Here is a 16605-nt window from a genome sequence, read left to right as displayed (position 1 = left end):
AAAACAAGCACTGGCCCCTGCTTAATGTCTGTATTTACCTTTAAAGGGTGACTTCTACGACCAGGATGGTGCAGTGATAAAGAATCTGCCTGCCAATGCAGGAGATGCAGGAGACACGGGTTGGACCCCTGGGTCAGGAAGATTCCCTGAAGGAGGAAATGGCAAGCCACTCCAGTATTCTTGCCTGGAAAATTTCATGGGCAGAGGAGCCTGGTGGGCTACAGTCTATGGGGTCGCAAACAGGTGGACCTGATTGACCATCTATAACCACGACCTTGGGTCACGTCACATTCACAGGGCCTCAAATTTAAAATTTTGAGGCAAAATCCAAATGGAGTTTAGAAGCTTGAAGAAAGAAAACATCAAATTTTACAAATTTTATCTATTTCCCAGACCACACCACTTGGTATATTTGTATAAATCTTGTAATTATCCTGTGAGAACACAACACGAAATTTGTGTATACATATTAAAAGCTCAAACGTGTTAAATGTGCGTTTTATTTTTATTTTTTGGTGGCACCCCGTGGCATAAGGGATCTTAGCTCCTCGACCAGGGATCGAACCCGCGTCCGGTGCTGAGGAATTGTGGAGTCTTAACAACTGGGCCGCCAGGGAGGTCCCTAAATGGGCATTTAAAATATACAGAACACGAGTTCTGTAACTCTGCTTGGGCTTTCGTCATTTTTCAACCCTCTTCTAAGGCTCAGAAAGTATAAGCGGCCTCTCGAATCTCTCCACCTTTGTGAGGAAAAAAGTCGGCTTGTGTTCTACGTATACCCGGTAACAGCCGCTGGACACAAGGCAAAGCCAATAGCGGAGAGCAGCCTCATTTACCGCCCAGGCAGCCTCTCAGACTACCGACACTAGTTCCGACGACGCCCAGCAACCGCTACCATAACAACGCAACCCGCTCCCTCACCACAGTACGCGGTTCCCCTCTGCATCCCAGAAGGCGCTGCGCCGCCTCTAAGCCTTCCGCCCCCTTCCATCCCAACATGCAACGGGGCTCTAAACGTCAGCGCGCGTCATCAGGATGGTTATAAAAACGCCCGAATATCCGCCTTTACTTAAACATTAAAAATGCCTGTAAGAGGCTCATAGATAGGAAAGAGGCCGAAAGATCAGTCTTAGCGATTTTTTTTTTCAGACGGTTTAGTTGTAAATTTCAGGAGAAATGTTCCATCTTTCCCCAGATTCGCTCAGGCACCTCGTTGGGCAGCCCGTGAAGGCCGGCGGCGTGGGGGCCTCGGGGCCCTACTCGGGGCACGTGTGGGAGGAAGTGGCGGTGTCTGTCCGCGCGGCGCCTGTAGACCATCCAGCGTGGAGCTATGGGAGGCCTGGAGAAGAAGAAGGTGATGGGCGAGAGGCCGGGGCAGGGGGCTGGGGCTGCCCTAGGAGGTGGGGGACGGGAGCGATGGAGCCTGGGGATTCCCCGGCCTTGGACCCTCGTGGGTGCAGAATCGGCTGGGATCAACACGACAGGAGACAGCAGCCAGAAGGGATCCAATGATGGGCCGGGACGGCAGTACTCGCTGTGAAATCTGAAAAAGAAACCTGGGGTAGAGCTGCGAAAGAGAGTTGAGGTTACCAGGCAAAGCTCCACCCCAAAACAGGCCGAGCTGGCCTTTTCATTACTGAAAGTGATGAGCCGTATATAGAGCTCACCGTTTTGTCGAGTTCATCGTCTCTGAGACTAGTGACTCCCTTTTTTCGTTGAATCAGGCCTTGTTCTAGATATTGGGGATGGAGATATAAACAACCAGATGTGGTCCCTGCCTTGCCGGAGTTAGTTTCTTGTGGGGAAGTTGGACACTAAAGTAAACGATCAAATGAAATGGTCACAAACAAGCCTGGCAGGGGAAGTCTAAGTGCCAAGGTCCTTAGATGGAAAGGGTTCATTGTGTGCAAGAAATCAAACGATATCAGGATGGCCCAGGAATAAGTAAACCGAGGGAGGAGTGGGGCATCCGGTGAAGTTGGGGTTGAACGGGGACCGGGTCATGCAAGGCTGTCAGGCACAGTGAGGAAACGATTTTATTCAAAGTGCAGTAAGAATCAACTAAAGGGAGAGAATGTGATTTATTTTTCAAGGAGTTGTTCTTGTTTCTGTATGGAGAATCGTCTTGGTTGTAGGAAGAGATTAGAGAGGGGATGAGGAAGATACAGTTGCCTCAATCGTTTTTTTCAGCCTGAAAGTTTCTACCACAGATTTGTTGTTGTTTGACTGCACCTGGTCTCAGTTGCAACTTGAGGAATCTTCTTTATGGAATGTGATATCTTTAGTTGCCGCATGGCAACCCACTCCAGTACTCTTGCCTGGAAAATCCCATGGACGGAGGGGCCTGGTGGGCTGCAGTCCATGGGGTCGCTAGGAGTCAGACACGACTGAGTGACTACACTTTCACTTTTCACTTTCATGCATTGGAGAAGGAAATGGCAACCCACTCCAGTGTTCTTGCCTGGAGAATCCCAGGGACGGGGGAGCCTGGTGGGCTGCCGTCCACCAGGGGCCGCACAGAGTCGGACGCGACTAAATCGACTTAGCTTCAGCAGCAGTGAACTCTTAGTTGCATGTGGGATCTAGTCCCCTGACCAGGGATCGAACCTGGGCCCCCTGCATTGGGAGCATGGAGCCTTAACCATGGGACCACCCAGGCAGGTCCTGACTGCCAATTTGTTTTTAACCCAGCAGGCCTTGAGCACCTAGAAAGTGCTTGCAACTGGAGCTATAAAGATACAAGATAGCAAACCTGAGCTTGAGACACAGATGGAGACATGTCAGTGGATCATGACAATTTTTAAGGCTGTGACATTTAAAATTTGACATTTGAGCCAGATAACTGTTGTGGGGAGGCTTACGCTGTGTGTTTGTAGGATGTTTAGCAGTGTTCCTGACCTCTTACCCACTAGGTGCCAGTAGCACCTAACAGCCCCAAGTGCAGAATCCATCCCCCTGTACACCCGGGGAGAAAAGTCACCCCAGTTATCTTTGATTATCTCCTTAAGATTTGAAGGACAAGAATGGTGACAGTATGGCATAGGGCAGTGGAAAACAGTTTTAACAAAAGCAGAAAGTCATCTTTGTGTCCCCAGGATTTGGCATGGGCCTGATCCCCAGTAGACAGGTAATAAATGTCTAAGGTTGTGAATGAAGGCAGGGCATGTTTTGTGACTTTGGGGTTAGTCATAACATACCCGTTAGGAGGCTCCGGGCTTATCCCTTTAGAGCTGGACCTGGCCATGGAGGTCTATCCTGTTATAATCCCGCAGAAGACCTCGTTGGGAAAGGATGTGCTTGGTTACATTAGGGAGCTGGTACAGTGTGCTGCTGGTCTGTTGGGCTACAGAGCTTTGAGTGAGGCCGCATCTAGTGCTGCACACACCCAGGTGACTGCACAAGACCATATGGTCCAGAGGGCAGGTAGAGACCAGGCCTTTTGTATTACCCTCCTAGCGTCTAGCTAAATAAACACTTGGAACATAGCATAGGTCTTATGATTGTCTGTTGAATGAATGAATGACTGGGGAAGGAAGGAGGCTGTGTGGCCTAGATTGTGCATTTTCAACCAGACAGTGTCATCTTCAAGGGAACAGGAATTGGTTGGGGAACATGTTAGATATTACAATGATGTGTGCCCCTCTGAAGGACCACATTACTTAAAGAGATCTGTAGTATACCTATGGTGTTAACATTTTGGGAGGCTGTGAGAGAGGGTGATGAAAGGGGAGAAGAGGTCTAACAAGGCCTCCAGTGGTGGAAAGGGTGGTTAGAACGAAAAAGAAGTTGAGAACCCTGGCTTAGTGGACGAGGCACTCAGGCTCTGGACTGGGACCTAGGTCTGAATGCAGCCCCAGCTCTTAGAAAGCTGTGGACCCAGGTTCGTTATTTTTCTGAGCCTGTTTTCCCCCCGTGTGAAATGAGAATTTTAACGGCACCCACCTCACAGTGTTGTGGGGATTAAATGAAGTAGCGTGCAAGTCAGCAATCATCATGGTCGATATTAGAGCTACTGCCAAGGGCTTGGCGTGGCACCTGCTCCACAGCAACCTCGCGGTGCCCGCATCACACAGATATGTGTGCCCTCCGTGCTGACAGCTGTAAGGGCCGTGCGGGCACGCTCCCTCCCCGCGGCCTCTTGGCCACGAATCCAGAGCAGTCGTCGCCTTTTGCATGAGGAATGTCCAGAAGTGGCTGTCCGTCACTGCAGCCATTGCTAATGGAGAATTGATTTTCCTCCCCAAGTATGAACGAGGTTCTGCCACCAACTACATCACCCGAAATAAAGCCCGGAAGAAGCTGCAGCTGAGCCTGGCCGACTTCAGGTGAGCAGTATGACCATTTTGCCTTCTTATCATTCGGGTGTTCACTGGAGTAGCGCTTTGAATTTCTCTCGAGGGCTTTTCTTTTGCATTCATAATTTGAGTGACTGTGGTGTAAGAAGCCTAGCTTTCAATCTGTCTCAGGTCTCAACACCCCTTTCTTCCTCAGCTTAATCATTCTAGCTTTTGATTTAAAGTGAGAGACGTGGGACTCTTCCTTCTAAACACTGAAACACTTAGAGGCCATTGTAGGGTTATTTATTGACCTAATATCAATGCTGTGTCCCAGGGAGTAGGGAGGTCTGGGGAGAGGGAGAGAGACTGGGCAGTAGCCAGTTGGGTGGAGCAGCCAGAATGCACAGCGTTTATTGATTAAGTTAATCATCTTAGACCAGTGTGATGCCCTAAAATTGATTGTAATAGCATCATCAAAGATTACTAATCACAGATCACCATAGCAAATATAATAATGAGGAAAAGTTTGAAATATTATGAGAATTAGCAGAATGTTTCAGAGGCACGAAGTGAGCAGATGTTGGCTCTGATAGACTTGCTGAATGCAGGGTTGCTCAAACTTCCAATTTTTTTTTTTTTTAAAAGGCTGTATATGTGAAGTGCAGTAAATGCAGCACAATAAAACAAGGTGTGCCTGTGTGTGGCTGAAACACTGATTTCTCAGCAAGGCCTTTCTTGGCTCCCCTTGTAAAAGAGGTACCTGCATTGGCCCCTGTCCGTATTCCTGCTGGTCTCCTTTCTGGTGCCTCAGACATTTTGCATGTGTTTGTCAGGAACTTGTGACGGTCAGGCTCCTACCTGAGGATGTGAGCTTTCCCAAGGGCAGGGCTCCTGTGTTCTTGTTCACTGTGGTTTTCCAGGCCCAGCATGGCCAGTGCTCAGCATGTTTGCTGATAGAAGGAATGGCATTTGTCTTCCAGGCGTCTGTGCATCCTGAAGGGCATTTATCCCCATGAACCCAAACACAAGAAGAAGGTTAACAAGGGCTCCACGGCAGCCCGAACCTTTTACCTCATCAAAGATATCAAGTTCCTCCTCCACGAACCCATCGTCAACAAGTTCCGAGAGTACAAGGTGAGGCTGGGCTCCGGGGCCTGCAGGGGGCCCTTCCCAGTTCTATGGAGACCTGCTAACACTGATCTCGGGCAGGTTGTTTGATCTCTGTGAGCAAGTCTCTACAAAGGATGAGGTAATTCTACCTCCAAATTGTGTCGGGGGAATTGACTGAGCTCTTTCTGTGTGGAAATCATTTACACAGAACCTGGCCAATGATTAACACTTTACTTGTCATACCTTTCCCCTAGTTCTTTTGGGAAAAAGTAAATTAATTGCCTGTGAGGCAAAGATTGTAGTCTTTCGGGGTCTCTCTGGTGTATTTTCTGCTCAAAGAACCCCATCTGATTCAGGTTCTTTCTGAAATTGCTCCCAGGAGATCAGGCTTTTCATTCCACAAATAGAAACCATTAAATGCTTAAATACCATAGAGAAAGTAGAGATCTAATTATACCAAACACAAATAATTGAAAGTAGACTGCTGGTACTGTAGCCTTTGCCGAGCGACAGGGCCAGGCTGAGGGGTGCAGCTGCTGGTGGCCCTCTCCGCAGAGCCCACCAAGGTGCAGCTGGGGTTTGTGGCCTGAGTTCACGACAGTGGGCCCCTCGTGGGACTGGTCACTGCTCACGACCACAGTGGAGGGGGCCTCCGAGCATCTGGGGAGCACAGAGGACAGGCCTGCCCTGAAGTGCTCAGAGGGCGCCAGCTGGTCAGTGAAGAGGACTTCCCGGGGCCACCATTGGCCTCAAGTGTGTTTCCTCCTGTGGCCCAGCCCCACACGTGGGCACATGGCTTGTTTTCACAGACACACGGGCTGGTGTTTCTGGCCTGATCTCCTGGCCCTGACCTGCCTCACTTTTTGGTTGGAAAATAGGGCTGAAAATGTCAGACTTTCATGTAAACATGTGGAGTCGCACATCTGAGTGCTTATCCCTGTTCACCCATCAACAGTGTGGCAGGCTGGGTTGGGTTTGCTGCTCCGTGGAGGTGGCCGAGGGGGCAGATGGTGCCGGCAGACAGCCGTGGTTGGCTTCTGGTGGCCTTGGGAGTCCCCCCAAAGCCAAGCATCCCTCCCCCACAGAAGGGCTGTCCAGGAGCCTCTGGCCCGCATCAGCGGTCTCCTCCTCCCCCAGGTGTTCGTCCGGAAGCTGCGGAAGGCCTATGGGAAGAGTGAGTGGAACACGGTGGAGCGTCTGAAGGACAACAAGCCCAACTACAAGCTCGACCACATCGTCAAGGAGCGGTGAGCGGAGCTGTGGCCTGGCGCTGGGGGCACAGAGGGGAACGCAGCCGAGACCCCACCCCCAGAGCCAGGAAACAGCCCCATGTTGTTCTAATGGTTGCAAGTCCACACGAGTGCCATGGGGATGCTCTCTGTGAAGGGAGCCGGATGACGCGTGAGTTACAGGCTGGTCAGAGCAGGTGTCTGCAGGCAGGCCTGAGACAGCCAGGGGAAGTGTAGTTCAGGAGGAGCAAACAGCAAGTGCATCTTGGTGAGAGAGCCAGGGTCCTGGGGCGCACGCGTGCACGGTCAGCCCTGGGAGTGTGGCTCGACGCCTCTGATGTCAGCCGTTTCTTGCCCATCCTTCTCCACGGTCCCCCTCCGTCACTGACTAAATTGGGGGGACGCTTGGTAGTGTCTGGAGACACTTCCGGTTCTCATGACTAGGATGGCAGGGGGGTCTCCTAGTATTTAGGGGCCACAGATGCTGCCCAGCCCCCTGTGGCACACAGGGCAGCCCTCACCACCCAGAACAACCTGGCCCAAAGTGGCAGCTGTGGTGAGATTCAGAAACCCAGGGCTCCCTGAACGTCTGTCTTTCTCTTGGGGGCTGTTGGCCCGGGAGCACTCAGCTCCGGGCCGGATGGACTTGGTCTTGTTAGTCAGGCCAGCCCTGGGCCAGCCAGCTGAGCAGCAGCCCCAGCCTGGGAGCTCGACGGCAGGCGTTCTCACCCCAGCCCTGCGGCCGCAAGCTGGGCGGCCCAAGAACAGCTCCTGCTCCGAGCGGGTCCTCCGCTAACAGAGAGCTGGCGAGTGTGACACGGCTGTCCTGTGGAAGGAATGCAAACAAAAAGGTGCACAGGAAAAAGCAGGTGTCTGGATTCACAGGCGCACCAGGTGGCAGTGTGATGGCGCTCCCGTCTGCGGCACCCCTCCTCAGCCGTGGCTCAAGAATGAGCGGCGGGTGGTGTTTCTAGGAAGGGCTCGGTGGTGGGGGTGGTCTGTGAGGTGGAGATTGAGGGGACCTGGAAACGTCCAGGGGCTGACCGAGGCGCGGGCCTCTGAACCCGGAAGCCGAGCGCCTCTCCTGTTGTCTCGCGAGAGGCCCCCGCAGGCCTTTCCTCTGTCTCGGGCTGTGTCTGAAGGCCCGGCGCCCCTCCTGACCCTCGGAGCTAAGCGGGCTCGTCCTGGTTCCGCGGTTCCTCCCAAGGCCACAGGGAAGCCGGTGCTGCCAGCCCCGGGGCGTGGCCCGGCTCCCCGTCCAGGAGATGGTGGTGGCCTGGCCGGGCCTGGCGTGGGGAATGGGGCCTCTGGGGTGGCTGACAGGTGGGGGCAGCGGGGTCGGAGGCCCCCCGGGAGCCCAGGCGGAGCGGCCTCGTGAGCGCCGCCCCCCGGCCGCGCAGGTACCCCACGTTCGTCGATGCCCTGCGGGACCTGGACGATGCCCTGTCCATGTGCTTCCTCTTCTCCACCTTCCCGCGGACCGGCAAGTGCCACGTGCACACCATCCAGCTGTGCCGCCGGCTGGCCGTGGAGTTCATGCACTACGTCATCGCTGCCCGCGCCCTGCGCAAGGTGAGCCGGGCCGCCGGCGGGGCCCCACCCCCCCACCCCCCGCCGCCCGCCGCCGCCGCCGCCGCCCGGGGGCCTCACGCCGTCCCGCTCCTCCGCAGGTCTTCCTGTCCATCAAAGGCATCTACTACCAGGCCGAGGTGCTGGGCCAGCCGATCGTGTGGATCACGCCCTACACCTTCTCCCACGACGTGAGTGTTCCCCCGGGGAGGGTTTGTGCGGGCCGTGGCTCCCTCTCCAGTTCCTAGAGGGAGTGGACGGGAAGGGGATCGTCCTGTCCTGCAGAGCCAGCTGGGGTCTTGAGTGCCGGCCGGATGGGGTGGTGAGGGTAGGGGGAGTGTGTGGTAAAAAGAGTCTGAGCCAGCCTGACTGCCGTACCTGCTCGCTGGTTGGCCTCAGCACGTTCCTCCACCTCTCTGTGCCACGTTTAATAAGGGGCCTGCACTTCTAAGCCTTTGTCATGAGGATTTGAGGGAGAATAGCTCTCACAGCGCCTGGTCCTCAGGGATCGCAGAAAGAAGAGTGAGCAGCGGCCAGGCCGAGTGCGCCTGTGTGCACGGCCTTACGCAGAGCCCAGCCTGCCTCCGACCCTTGGAGTCCTCACTCTGCTTTCTCTGTCTTTTAGACTGCGGGGGGGGGGGGCGGTTTGGGGCAGGATCCATGAGGGGAAATGCTGACTTGGTCTCCAGATGGGGGTTGTCAGCCCTATAGGGTCACAACTGATTTCTCGTGCGGTGGGCCCGTGTGGGGCCTGCTTCCTGCTTCATCAGAGACCTGGCTAGATGGCGGGTTTGCTGGCCGGGGAGTGGGTGCTCCAGCCTGAGCTCATAGTCGGGGTCCGCTGGGCCCCTCCCTGCTCCTTACTCTGGGCTGGGCTGGGGGGCTGCTGGCCAGAAGCCCTCTGAGGCCCGGCAGTGGGGATCAGCGGCAGCCTCCATGGGTAAGAGGTGCTTGGCCCCCAGCAGCCCCTGTGTCTGCTCTGGGGGCCGGCGTGTGCAAGTCTGTGCTCTTCCCTGTTTATGCCCTGCCCCATCCCTCCTCTCCACCGTCCTTCCTGCCCACCCGCCCTCCTTCCTCAGCCCTCTCCTTCCTGCTCTCTGATGTCCCACCCCCGCGCTGCTCAGACTGGCCTTTGTCTGTCCCGCGGGGGTGAATAGGGCCCTATGGTGGCTGGCCTCCACACAGCTGGCGCTGGGGGCACGGGGGAGGGCACAGGCCTCCCCTTCTTCCTTCCTCTCTGGCGAGCTCACTGACACTGCCTCCGCCCAGCAGGAGGATGGGGGCCCCGGGCTGGGTCAGAGCTGGGGCCCTCATGGCCCCCCCACCCCCGCACACAGCCAGTGCTGGGCTCCCAGCAGCAGAACCCAGGCAGGTAGTGGGGTTCAGGGGGCTTTCGGGCCGTGGGAGAGTCGCTGCTCACATGCCCCCAGGCCTCTGGAAGGACCGAGGTATCATTGTGGGGGCAGGTGGGACTGTGCTCTGTGTTTTTGCCCAGGCAGGTAGCATTTCTCAAGAGCACCCTGAGGCTGGGCCAGGTGGCCGCGGCCTATCCTGGGTCCTTGGGCTGTGCCTTTGGTTTGGGCCTGAGGCAGGGTCATTAGATTCTGAGTATTGGTCCCAAGGGTCCCACCAGGGCTTGTGGGTGCAGTGTGCCATCCGCCCACTGCCCCAACTGCCCCCACCCAGGCAGGTGGGCTGTTTCAGGGCCGCCTTGCCCAACTGGCCCCCAGGTGCTCACGGGCTAGCCCCAGAGAAGACAGTAAATGAAAACTGTGAGCTGGGCAGTGGAGCAGGCGTGAGCGACCTCTGCAGGGATGAAGTCTGACCTGCAGAGTGAGGGGGCAGTGGGCATCAGCCAGTCCTGAGCACCTCAAGACAAAGGCTTCCCTTTCTCACCACTAGCGGGGATCTGGCTCTGGCCTCCAGGACAACCCTTGGGACCTTTGTCCAGAGCCTGACTGGTACCCAGGATGCTCCTGGGTGGGGCCCCCTGGACTCTTCCCAAGGGGCCGAGGTCTGAAGGCAGGGCGGCCCCGAGGGCCCTCCTGGTCCTCAGGCAGCCAGAGCCGCCATCCCGGGTGGTTGTCCGTGTGCTCCTTGCACTGACACTGCCTGCACACCTGCGGTGTCCGCAGCACCCGACAGACGTGGACTACAGGGTCATGGCCACGTTCACCGAGTTCTACACCACCCTGCTGGGCTTCGTCAACTTCCGCCTCTACCAGTCTCTCAACCTGCACTACCCGCCCAAGGTAGGCCCAGCCTCTCTGCCCGCAGGGAGGTGGGGGCTGGTGGGGGCTGGGGCTTCCCCTTCCTCTGACCGTACCCCCACCCCGTTTCCAAGCTCGAGAGTCAGGTTCACACAGAAGCGAAGACCAGCGAGGATGCCTACGCGCTGAACTCGGAGAGCTCTCTGGAGGTGAGAGGGGCTTCTAGCGCCGGCCCTGCGTCCCCCAGAACCCAAGCCCACTGACGGCTGTCCCAGAGTGGTCAGTGCTCTCCCTCCCCACTCTGCCCTCACCCCTGCCCGCGAGCAGCGTCTCTACAGCCCCGCTTCTTTCCACAGAAACTGGCCGCCCTCAGTGCCAGTCTGGCCCGCGTGGTGGTGCCCACGGAGGAGGAGGAAGCTGAGGCGGACGAGTTTCCTGCTGATGGGGTGAGCGCTGTGCGGCCTTCTGGAGGCGGGCTGGGGGCCCTGAGGGGTTTAGGAGGAAGCTGGGGAGGGGCTTGTCTCCAGCTTCTGCCTCCCATGGGGCTGCGGGCGGGCCCAACAGCGTGAGCAGCCCCTCCTCTCGGCAGGAGATGGCGGCGCAGGAGGAGGACCGCAGGAAGGAGCTGGAGGCGCAGGAGAAGCACAAGAAGCTCTTCGAGGGCCTGAGGTTCTTCCTGAACCGCGAGGTGCCCCGCGAGGCCCTGGCCTTCGTCATCAGGTGGGGGCCTGCCCGTGCCGGCCGGGTCCCGCTCTGGACTGGGGACCCTGGGGGAGTGAACAGGTGTGTCCTGGGAGGGTGAGCTTGTGCCTGAGGACCCTTGTGGGCTCCCCCTGTGCCTGTAGGAGTTTTGGGGGGATCGTGTCCTGGGACAAATCTCTGTGCATCGGGGCCACCTATGACGTCACAGACCCCAGCATCACCCACCAGATTGTCGACCGGCCTGGGCAGCAGACCCCGGTCATTGGCAGGTAGGCCCCCGAGGCCCTCTTCCTCCGTGTGTTTGGGTTTCTGGGGGCAGAGGTCTGCGTCCAGGGCCCTGCAGATGCAGCCGGGTCCTCGGGGGCCCCGTGACTCTTCTCCACTCTTGCCCTGTGCCAGGTACTATGTGCAGCCCCAGTGGGTGTTTGACTCAGTGAATGCCCAGCTCCTCCTCCCCGTGGCAGACTACTTCCCTGGGGTGCAGCTGCCCCCACACCTCTCACCCTTCGTGACAGAGAAGGAAGGAGATTATGTGCCCCCGGAGAAACTAAAGCTACTGGCCCTGCAGCGGGGCGAGCATGCAGGTGCGTGGAGGAGGCTGGACCGGGCGGGCTGGGCAGGCTCCTCCAGGCTGGCCTCGGCTCCCGGGGCTCAGCTGGCTATTTCCCTGGTTGGCTACGGAGGTGGCACCTTCCAGAGAACTGGGCAGTCAGTGGGGACACAAAACCTTGTAACCCCTCCTTGGAGTAACATGGCTTAGGAGAAGGAGGTGTTGTGTCCTGGAGTCTCGTGTCACTTGATGTCCAGGGCAACTGAGCAGAATGGTCTGGAAGTTTCTGTGGGAGGCAGCAGAGCTGAGGGGTGGGGGGCCTGGAGCTTGCTCTGAAGGCAGCTGGGCCCGGGGGGAGGTGCCAGGGGGCCGTGGCTGAGTCAGCCCTGCTCTGCCCCTGGAAGGTCTGTATGGGTGCAGGTTCTCACACCGCGAGGGGAAGAGCAGACCCCCAGGGTACAGAATTCTTGGTTCTTTGTAGGAAACTTGAATGAATCTGAGGAGGAGGATGAGGAGGAAGATGACGGTGATGGTGAGGAAGAGGGAGAAAAAGAAGAGGAGGAGGAGGACATGGAGGCTGATTCGGAGAAGGAGGAAGAGGCCCGGCTAACCGCCCTGGAGGAGCGGAGGCTAGAGGGGAAGACAGAGGCCCGGCTAACCGCCCCGGAGGAGCGGAAGCTGGAGGGGAAGACGGAGGCCCGGCTAACCGCCCCGGAGGAGCAGAGGCTGGAGGGGAAGGTACCGGGGTGTGGACCAGGGTCTCAGCCCAGGAAGCGGCCCCACGCCCACCCCCAGCCGTCTTGGTGCCAGGAGGGTGGGAGCCAGAGGGGGCTGGAGGTGGAGTGTGGGGTCAGCCTGTCCCCAGCAGCGTCTTCCTGTGTCCCCAGAAGCCCAGGGTGATGGCAGGCACAGTGAAGCTGGAGGACAAGCAGCGGCTGGCCCAGGAGGAGGAGAGCGAGGCTAAGCGCCTGGCCATCATGATGATGAAGAAGCGGGAGAAGTACCTCTACAACAAGATCATGTTCGGCAAGAAGCGCAAAATCCGCGAGGTGAGTCTCCCCGCCCCACCCCGCCAACCTGAGGCTCCAGATGGGGCCTCACAGATGAGCTTCCAGGCCTGTGGGCTCTCCTGGGCGGACTCTGGGCCAAAAAAAAAATTTTTAAGAGAGTACTGTGTACACCAGAACTTGAATGGGTGGGAAGGTGGCTCACACCTCATGGCCTTTACAGTGATCTGTAGTAACAGACCCCCAGTTTTCTTTTGTGCATGTACTAACACACGGGTGTTATTTGGGGGGCATCATGCCATACAGCCTGGAGGAGGGCATGGCAACCCACTCCAGTAATCTTGCCTGGAGAATCCCATGGACAGAGGAGCCTAGTGGGCTACAGCCCATGGGGTCACTAAGAGTTGGACACGACTGAAGCGACTCAGCACGCACACATGTGCTATACATACAGCACTTCGCTTTACTGTGCCTCACAGATGCAGTGTTTGTTAAAAACGGAAGGTTTGTGGCAGCTCTATGTGGAGCAAGTCTGTTTAGTACCATTTTCCCAGTATTTTCTCGTTTCATGTTTCTCTGTCACCAGTGACATTGGTAATTCTCACAATATTTCACACTTTTTCATTATTATTATTTGTTGTAGTATGTGTGATCAATGTTCTTTGATGTTACCATCACTAAAGGACTACAGTTCATTGAAGGCTCAGATGGTGGGGAGTATTTTTTCAGCAGTGAAGTCTTTTTTAATGAATGATGCTACTACACACTACTTAATAGACAACAGCAGAGCATAAACAGAACTTTTATGTGCCCTGGGAAACCAAAACGTTCCTGAGACTCTCTTTATTTTAATGCTTGCTTTTTTGGGGTGGCGGCTGGATTCAAACCCAGAGTATCTCCAGGGTCTGGTCTGCTTGAAGATCATTCTGCTGTGTTTCTCATTTAGTGTGAGTTGTCCATGGCATCATACAGTGCCTGCTGACAGGATTAGACTGTCTCCCTTTTCTGGTCATTCTCAGAAAACATTCTTGAGCACCTCTCCGTCTTACTTCCAAGTGTCTGTCTGCAGGATAAATTCTTAGGCATGTAATTGCCAGGAGGAAAGATCTGCCTGTTTTGGAAATAGATCATGTCAAATGGCCCAGGCAAAAGACTGCTCCAGGCCAACCCCTCCAGCAGCTTCTGGTGAAGGTTTGAAAGGCCCTTGCATCCCCATGCGAAGCGGGTCAATGGGGCAGTGGCCTTCAGCCCTGGGAGCCTGTGGTCCACCTGGCTTGCTGGTGGCCTGTGAAGTAACAGAGTCATAAAGGGAGAGTGAAGACCCGGTTCCTCACCTGAGGCTCTTTGGATCAATTTGCTTTTTCCCCGTGACAATTTGCCCGTTAGCTTTTCTGGAAGCTCTGCTTTTAAGGGGTGGCCTTGATTAGGAGAAAAGGGAGTCCCCTTCCCACCCTCCTCCCCCCCATCACAGCTTAATCCTCCCCTTCCTCCTTGCAGGCCAACAAACTGGCGGAGAAGCGGAAAGCTCACGACGAGGCTGTGAGATCAGAGAAGAAGGCCAAGAAGGTGCGGGCGCTGTGAGCGGCAGCGGCTTCTCATCAGGCGAGGCCAGCTCGCGGCAGCAGGACTGGGCACAGGCACCGGAGGGCCTGGGCGTGGTGACGGACCTGGACCACATGTTGTCAGCCCCCTCCCCCCTCTGCCGGCCCTGGCCTCCGCTCACACTCTCTGGCGGGGCCCACGGGCAGCCCCGGCCTCCCTTGGATAGCGCTCCCAGCAGGTCTGTGCAGAGGAGAGGCTTCTCTGGCCAGACGTCAGGCTCCCAGGAGCCAAGGGCCACGGGATGGGGGTGGGGGAGCCCGACCTGCCTCTCCCTGACCGCTCCCATTCACCCTGGCTTTCCGCACCCCCTCCCCCACACTCGGTTGGCCCCATGTGTGATGGGCAGAGGGTGGGGAAGCATTTGTTAATAAACAGCTGGAGTTGTGCAGCCAATTGAGTCCTGTGTTCACGAGCTTTCCTGGGGTTGGAGAAGGGCCACCTTGTACCCTGTGCTCCAGCCCTCGGTTCTCACTGAGAGGGGCCGGTCACTGCCAGACCCCTCTGGATGTCCGTGGACCCCACGTTCCAGCCTGGAGACCTTTCCTCTGTGAAATGCTTCCTCACATGTGAGCTGAGAGTGGAAATTCTGGCACCTTTGTCCCAGGCCCCTGTGGTGGGTTCAGTGACAGTGCTTTAGAGACTCGCTAGTATCAGGTGTGTGTGGTACACAAAGCGCTCAGTGCACCCCCAGCGTGACTTATTTCCTGCTGCAGTCTGCCCCGGAGGTGAAAACCAGTGTCTAAGCGTCTGTGGGGCCTGAGTGGAGGGGCCACGGCTTTACCTGGCGGGCTTGTGGGCAGAGCTGCCGGGGACCCCCAGTGTGGCTCTGCCAGCAGCCTGGCTTATAACCTAGGCCGGGCCATCCTTACAGCTTCCATTTGACTCTGGCAGTGCCCCATCTGGACTGCCGGTACCTCATGGCAGAGCCAGGGCCAAAACCAGGGGGCATGGGATGGTCACTCAATCCCTCCTAGGTCAGGCAGGGAGATTCTGAGCCTGCCCCAGCCCCGCTCTGTCTACTGTAGGCCACGTACTGTCAGGAGCAGGGCCGGCGGGGGGGAGTGGGAGTTTGGAACTGGGCTTCTTGCCCAAATCCGGGTGCCTGAGGGCCTTGGCCTTACGCCCTTCACTCTGTAGAAGCGCCCGGGCTCTACAGAAGTCTTCAGGGCAGTGTCTTGAGACCCAGCACGTGCAGGGGGAGGCAGGAGCTTGGGCAGCCTCTCTGGCTGAGGCCGAGGAGAAGCCTGGGCTCCTGGCCCTCGCTGTGGGTGTCCAAAGAGAGCCATTCCACTGACATGCTTCCTAGTGGGGGAGGGGGGTCTTCTAGGGTCAGGGCCTCTGGAACCAAAGTCTGCAGCCCAAGAGATTACTTTGAGCGTGCTTGGGTGCGTGTGCACCCCAGCGCTGTGGAGGCTGGAGAGCCAGCAAGCCCATCAGATACGGAAAAGTTCCTGGCAGTCATGCTGACATGGAATTTTCCCCATTCCAGAGTCGCCCAGTAATGGCGGGGGCAGTGGGGCTCTGACGTGGCTTATGTCCCACTGGGTGACCAGTTGGTTTCACACTGCCCACAGCTGGAGCTGAGCATTCCCAGCTCCAGGGGGGCATGAGTCCCCTTCCTTAGGCCTGATCATCTGGGGTGAAGGAGGAAAGCCTAGGACTGGGAAAAGTCAGATCCTGAGTGGGGTGCCCACATCCTGACGCACTGTGCCCTGCTGGGGACCCTGGGGAGGTGGGGTCAGCCCCTACTCCTCTCTTCCACATTTCAGATGCCAAAAAAACATGTGTCCCCAGTTTGCACTGACTCTGGAGCCCGAGGCTGTACCTTCCATTGAAGATAAGCAACTAGAGTAGCCGCCTCCTCCCCAGAGCTGGGCTGCCCTCACCATCACCACGCCACCCCGTTCCCCAGGCACCCTCGAATCCCCTCCGGGGCCGGGAGATCGGCTGAGCCTCAGGGTCCGGCGGCGGGACAATGGCCCCGTTGGCGCATCCGAGACAAACGCGCCTTGTTGGGCCCGCGGCGGGGGCGCGACGCTGCGCCCCGGCGCGCTGAATGCGGCTTCTGTGCGCCCGGGCGGGCGCGGAGGGCCGGGGAGGGGGCTGGGGCCCGGGGCACCCATTGGCCGCGGCGCCGGGGGGGCCGGGCCAGGCTGGCGGCCGCACCTGGCCGGAGCGGGTGCGGCGGCGGCGGCGGGGGCGGGAGCATGGTCCAGGCCCGGCCGAGCGGGGGGACCCGGCGGGTACGCCCCGCCGCCTTAGTAAGCGCCCGGGCGGCGCGGCCCGTGGCCGAAACTGCACGCCAAGCCCGAGAAGGACCGGGACAAGGTATGTCCTGGGGGCCCGGCA

At 57.5% G+C, this 16605-nt stretch overlaps 2 protein-coding genes and 1 long non-coding RNA gene across 7 annotated transcripts in view; 2 read left to right on the top strand and 1 right to left on the bottom strand.

The window, feature by feature from the left end:
• Positions 1-1244: 1244 nt before the first annotated feature.
• On the top strand, positions 1245-14653 carry PES1 (pescadillo ribosomal biogenesis factor 1). Of its 2 annotated transcripts, none has more exons than NM_001354818.1 (15): positions 1245-1354; positions 4246-4325; positions 5258-5411; positions 6525-6634; positions 8017-8188; positions 8287-8376; positions 10321-10437; positions 10530-10604; positions 10752-10841; positions 10985-11115; positions 11241-11366; positions 11497-11681; positions 12129-12385; positions 12535-12696; positions 14152-14632. In NM_001354818.1, exons 1-15 carry the CDS (start codon positions 1331-1333, stop codon positions 14233-14235), a joined length of 1857 nt encoding a protein of 618 aa, NP_001341747.1. In that variant the 5' UTR covers positions 1245-1330; the 3' UTR covers positions 14236-14632. The 2 variants fall into 2 exon arrangements, with proteins under 2 accessions (NP_001341747.1, XP_024832946.1); XM_024977178.2 differs by having other exon boundaries at positions 1274-1354; positions 12538-12696; positions 14152-14653.
• The window catches only part of LOC112442058 (uncharacterized), a 19294-nt gene continuing 16071 nt past the window's right edge, over positions 13383-16605 (bottom strand). Inside the window, exon 4 of one of the 2 annotated variants that reach the window (XR_009491117.1) lies at positions 13383-13939. This is a non-coding gene — a long non-coding RNA (uncharacterized lncRNA). The remainder of the gene's footprint in view (positions 13940-16605) is intronic. The other variant, XR_003030086.2, reaches the window with a different exon arrangement.
• GAL3ST1 (galactose-3-O-sulfotransferase 1) overlaps positions 16367-16605 on the top strand; it is a 17150-nt gene continuing 16911 nt past the window's right edge. The window contains exon 1 of one of the 3 annotated variants that reach the window (XM_024977198.2): positions 16367-16584. The gene's annotated coding sequence lies outside the window, so the exon portion shown is untranslated. 3 annotated transcript variants of the gene reach the window in all.

Source organism: Bos taurus, chromosome 17, assembly GCF_002263795.3.
Source record: "Bos taurus isolate L1 Dominette 01449 registration number 42190680 breed Hereford chromosome 17, ARS-UCD2.0, whole genome shotgun sequence".
Taxonomy (NCBI): Eukaryota; Metazoa; Chordata; class Mammalia; order Artiodactyla; family Bovidae; genus Bos; species Bos taurus.
This window is presented reverse-complemented; position numbering and strand designations above follow the sequence as displayed.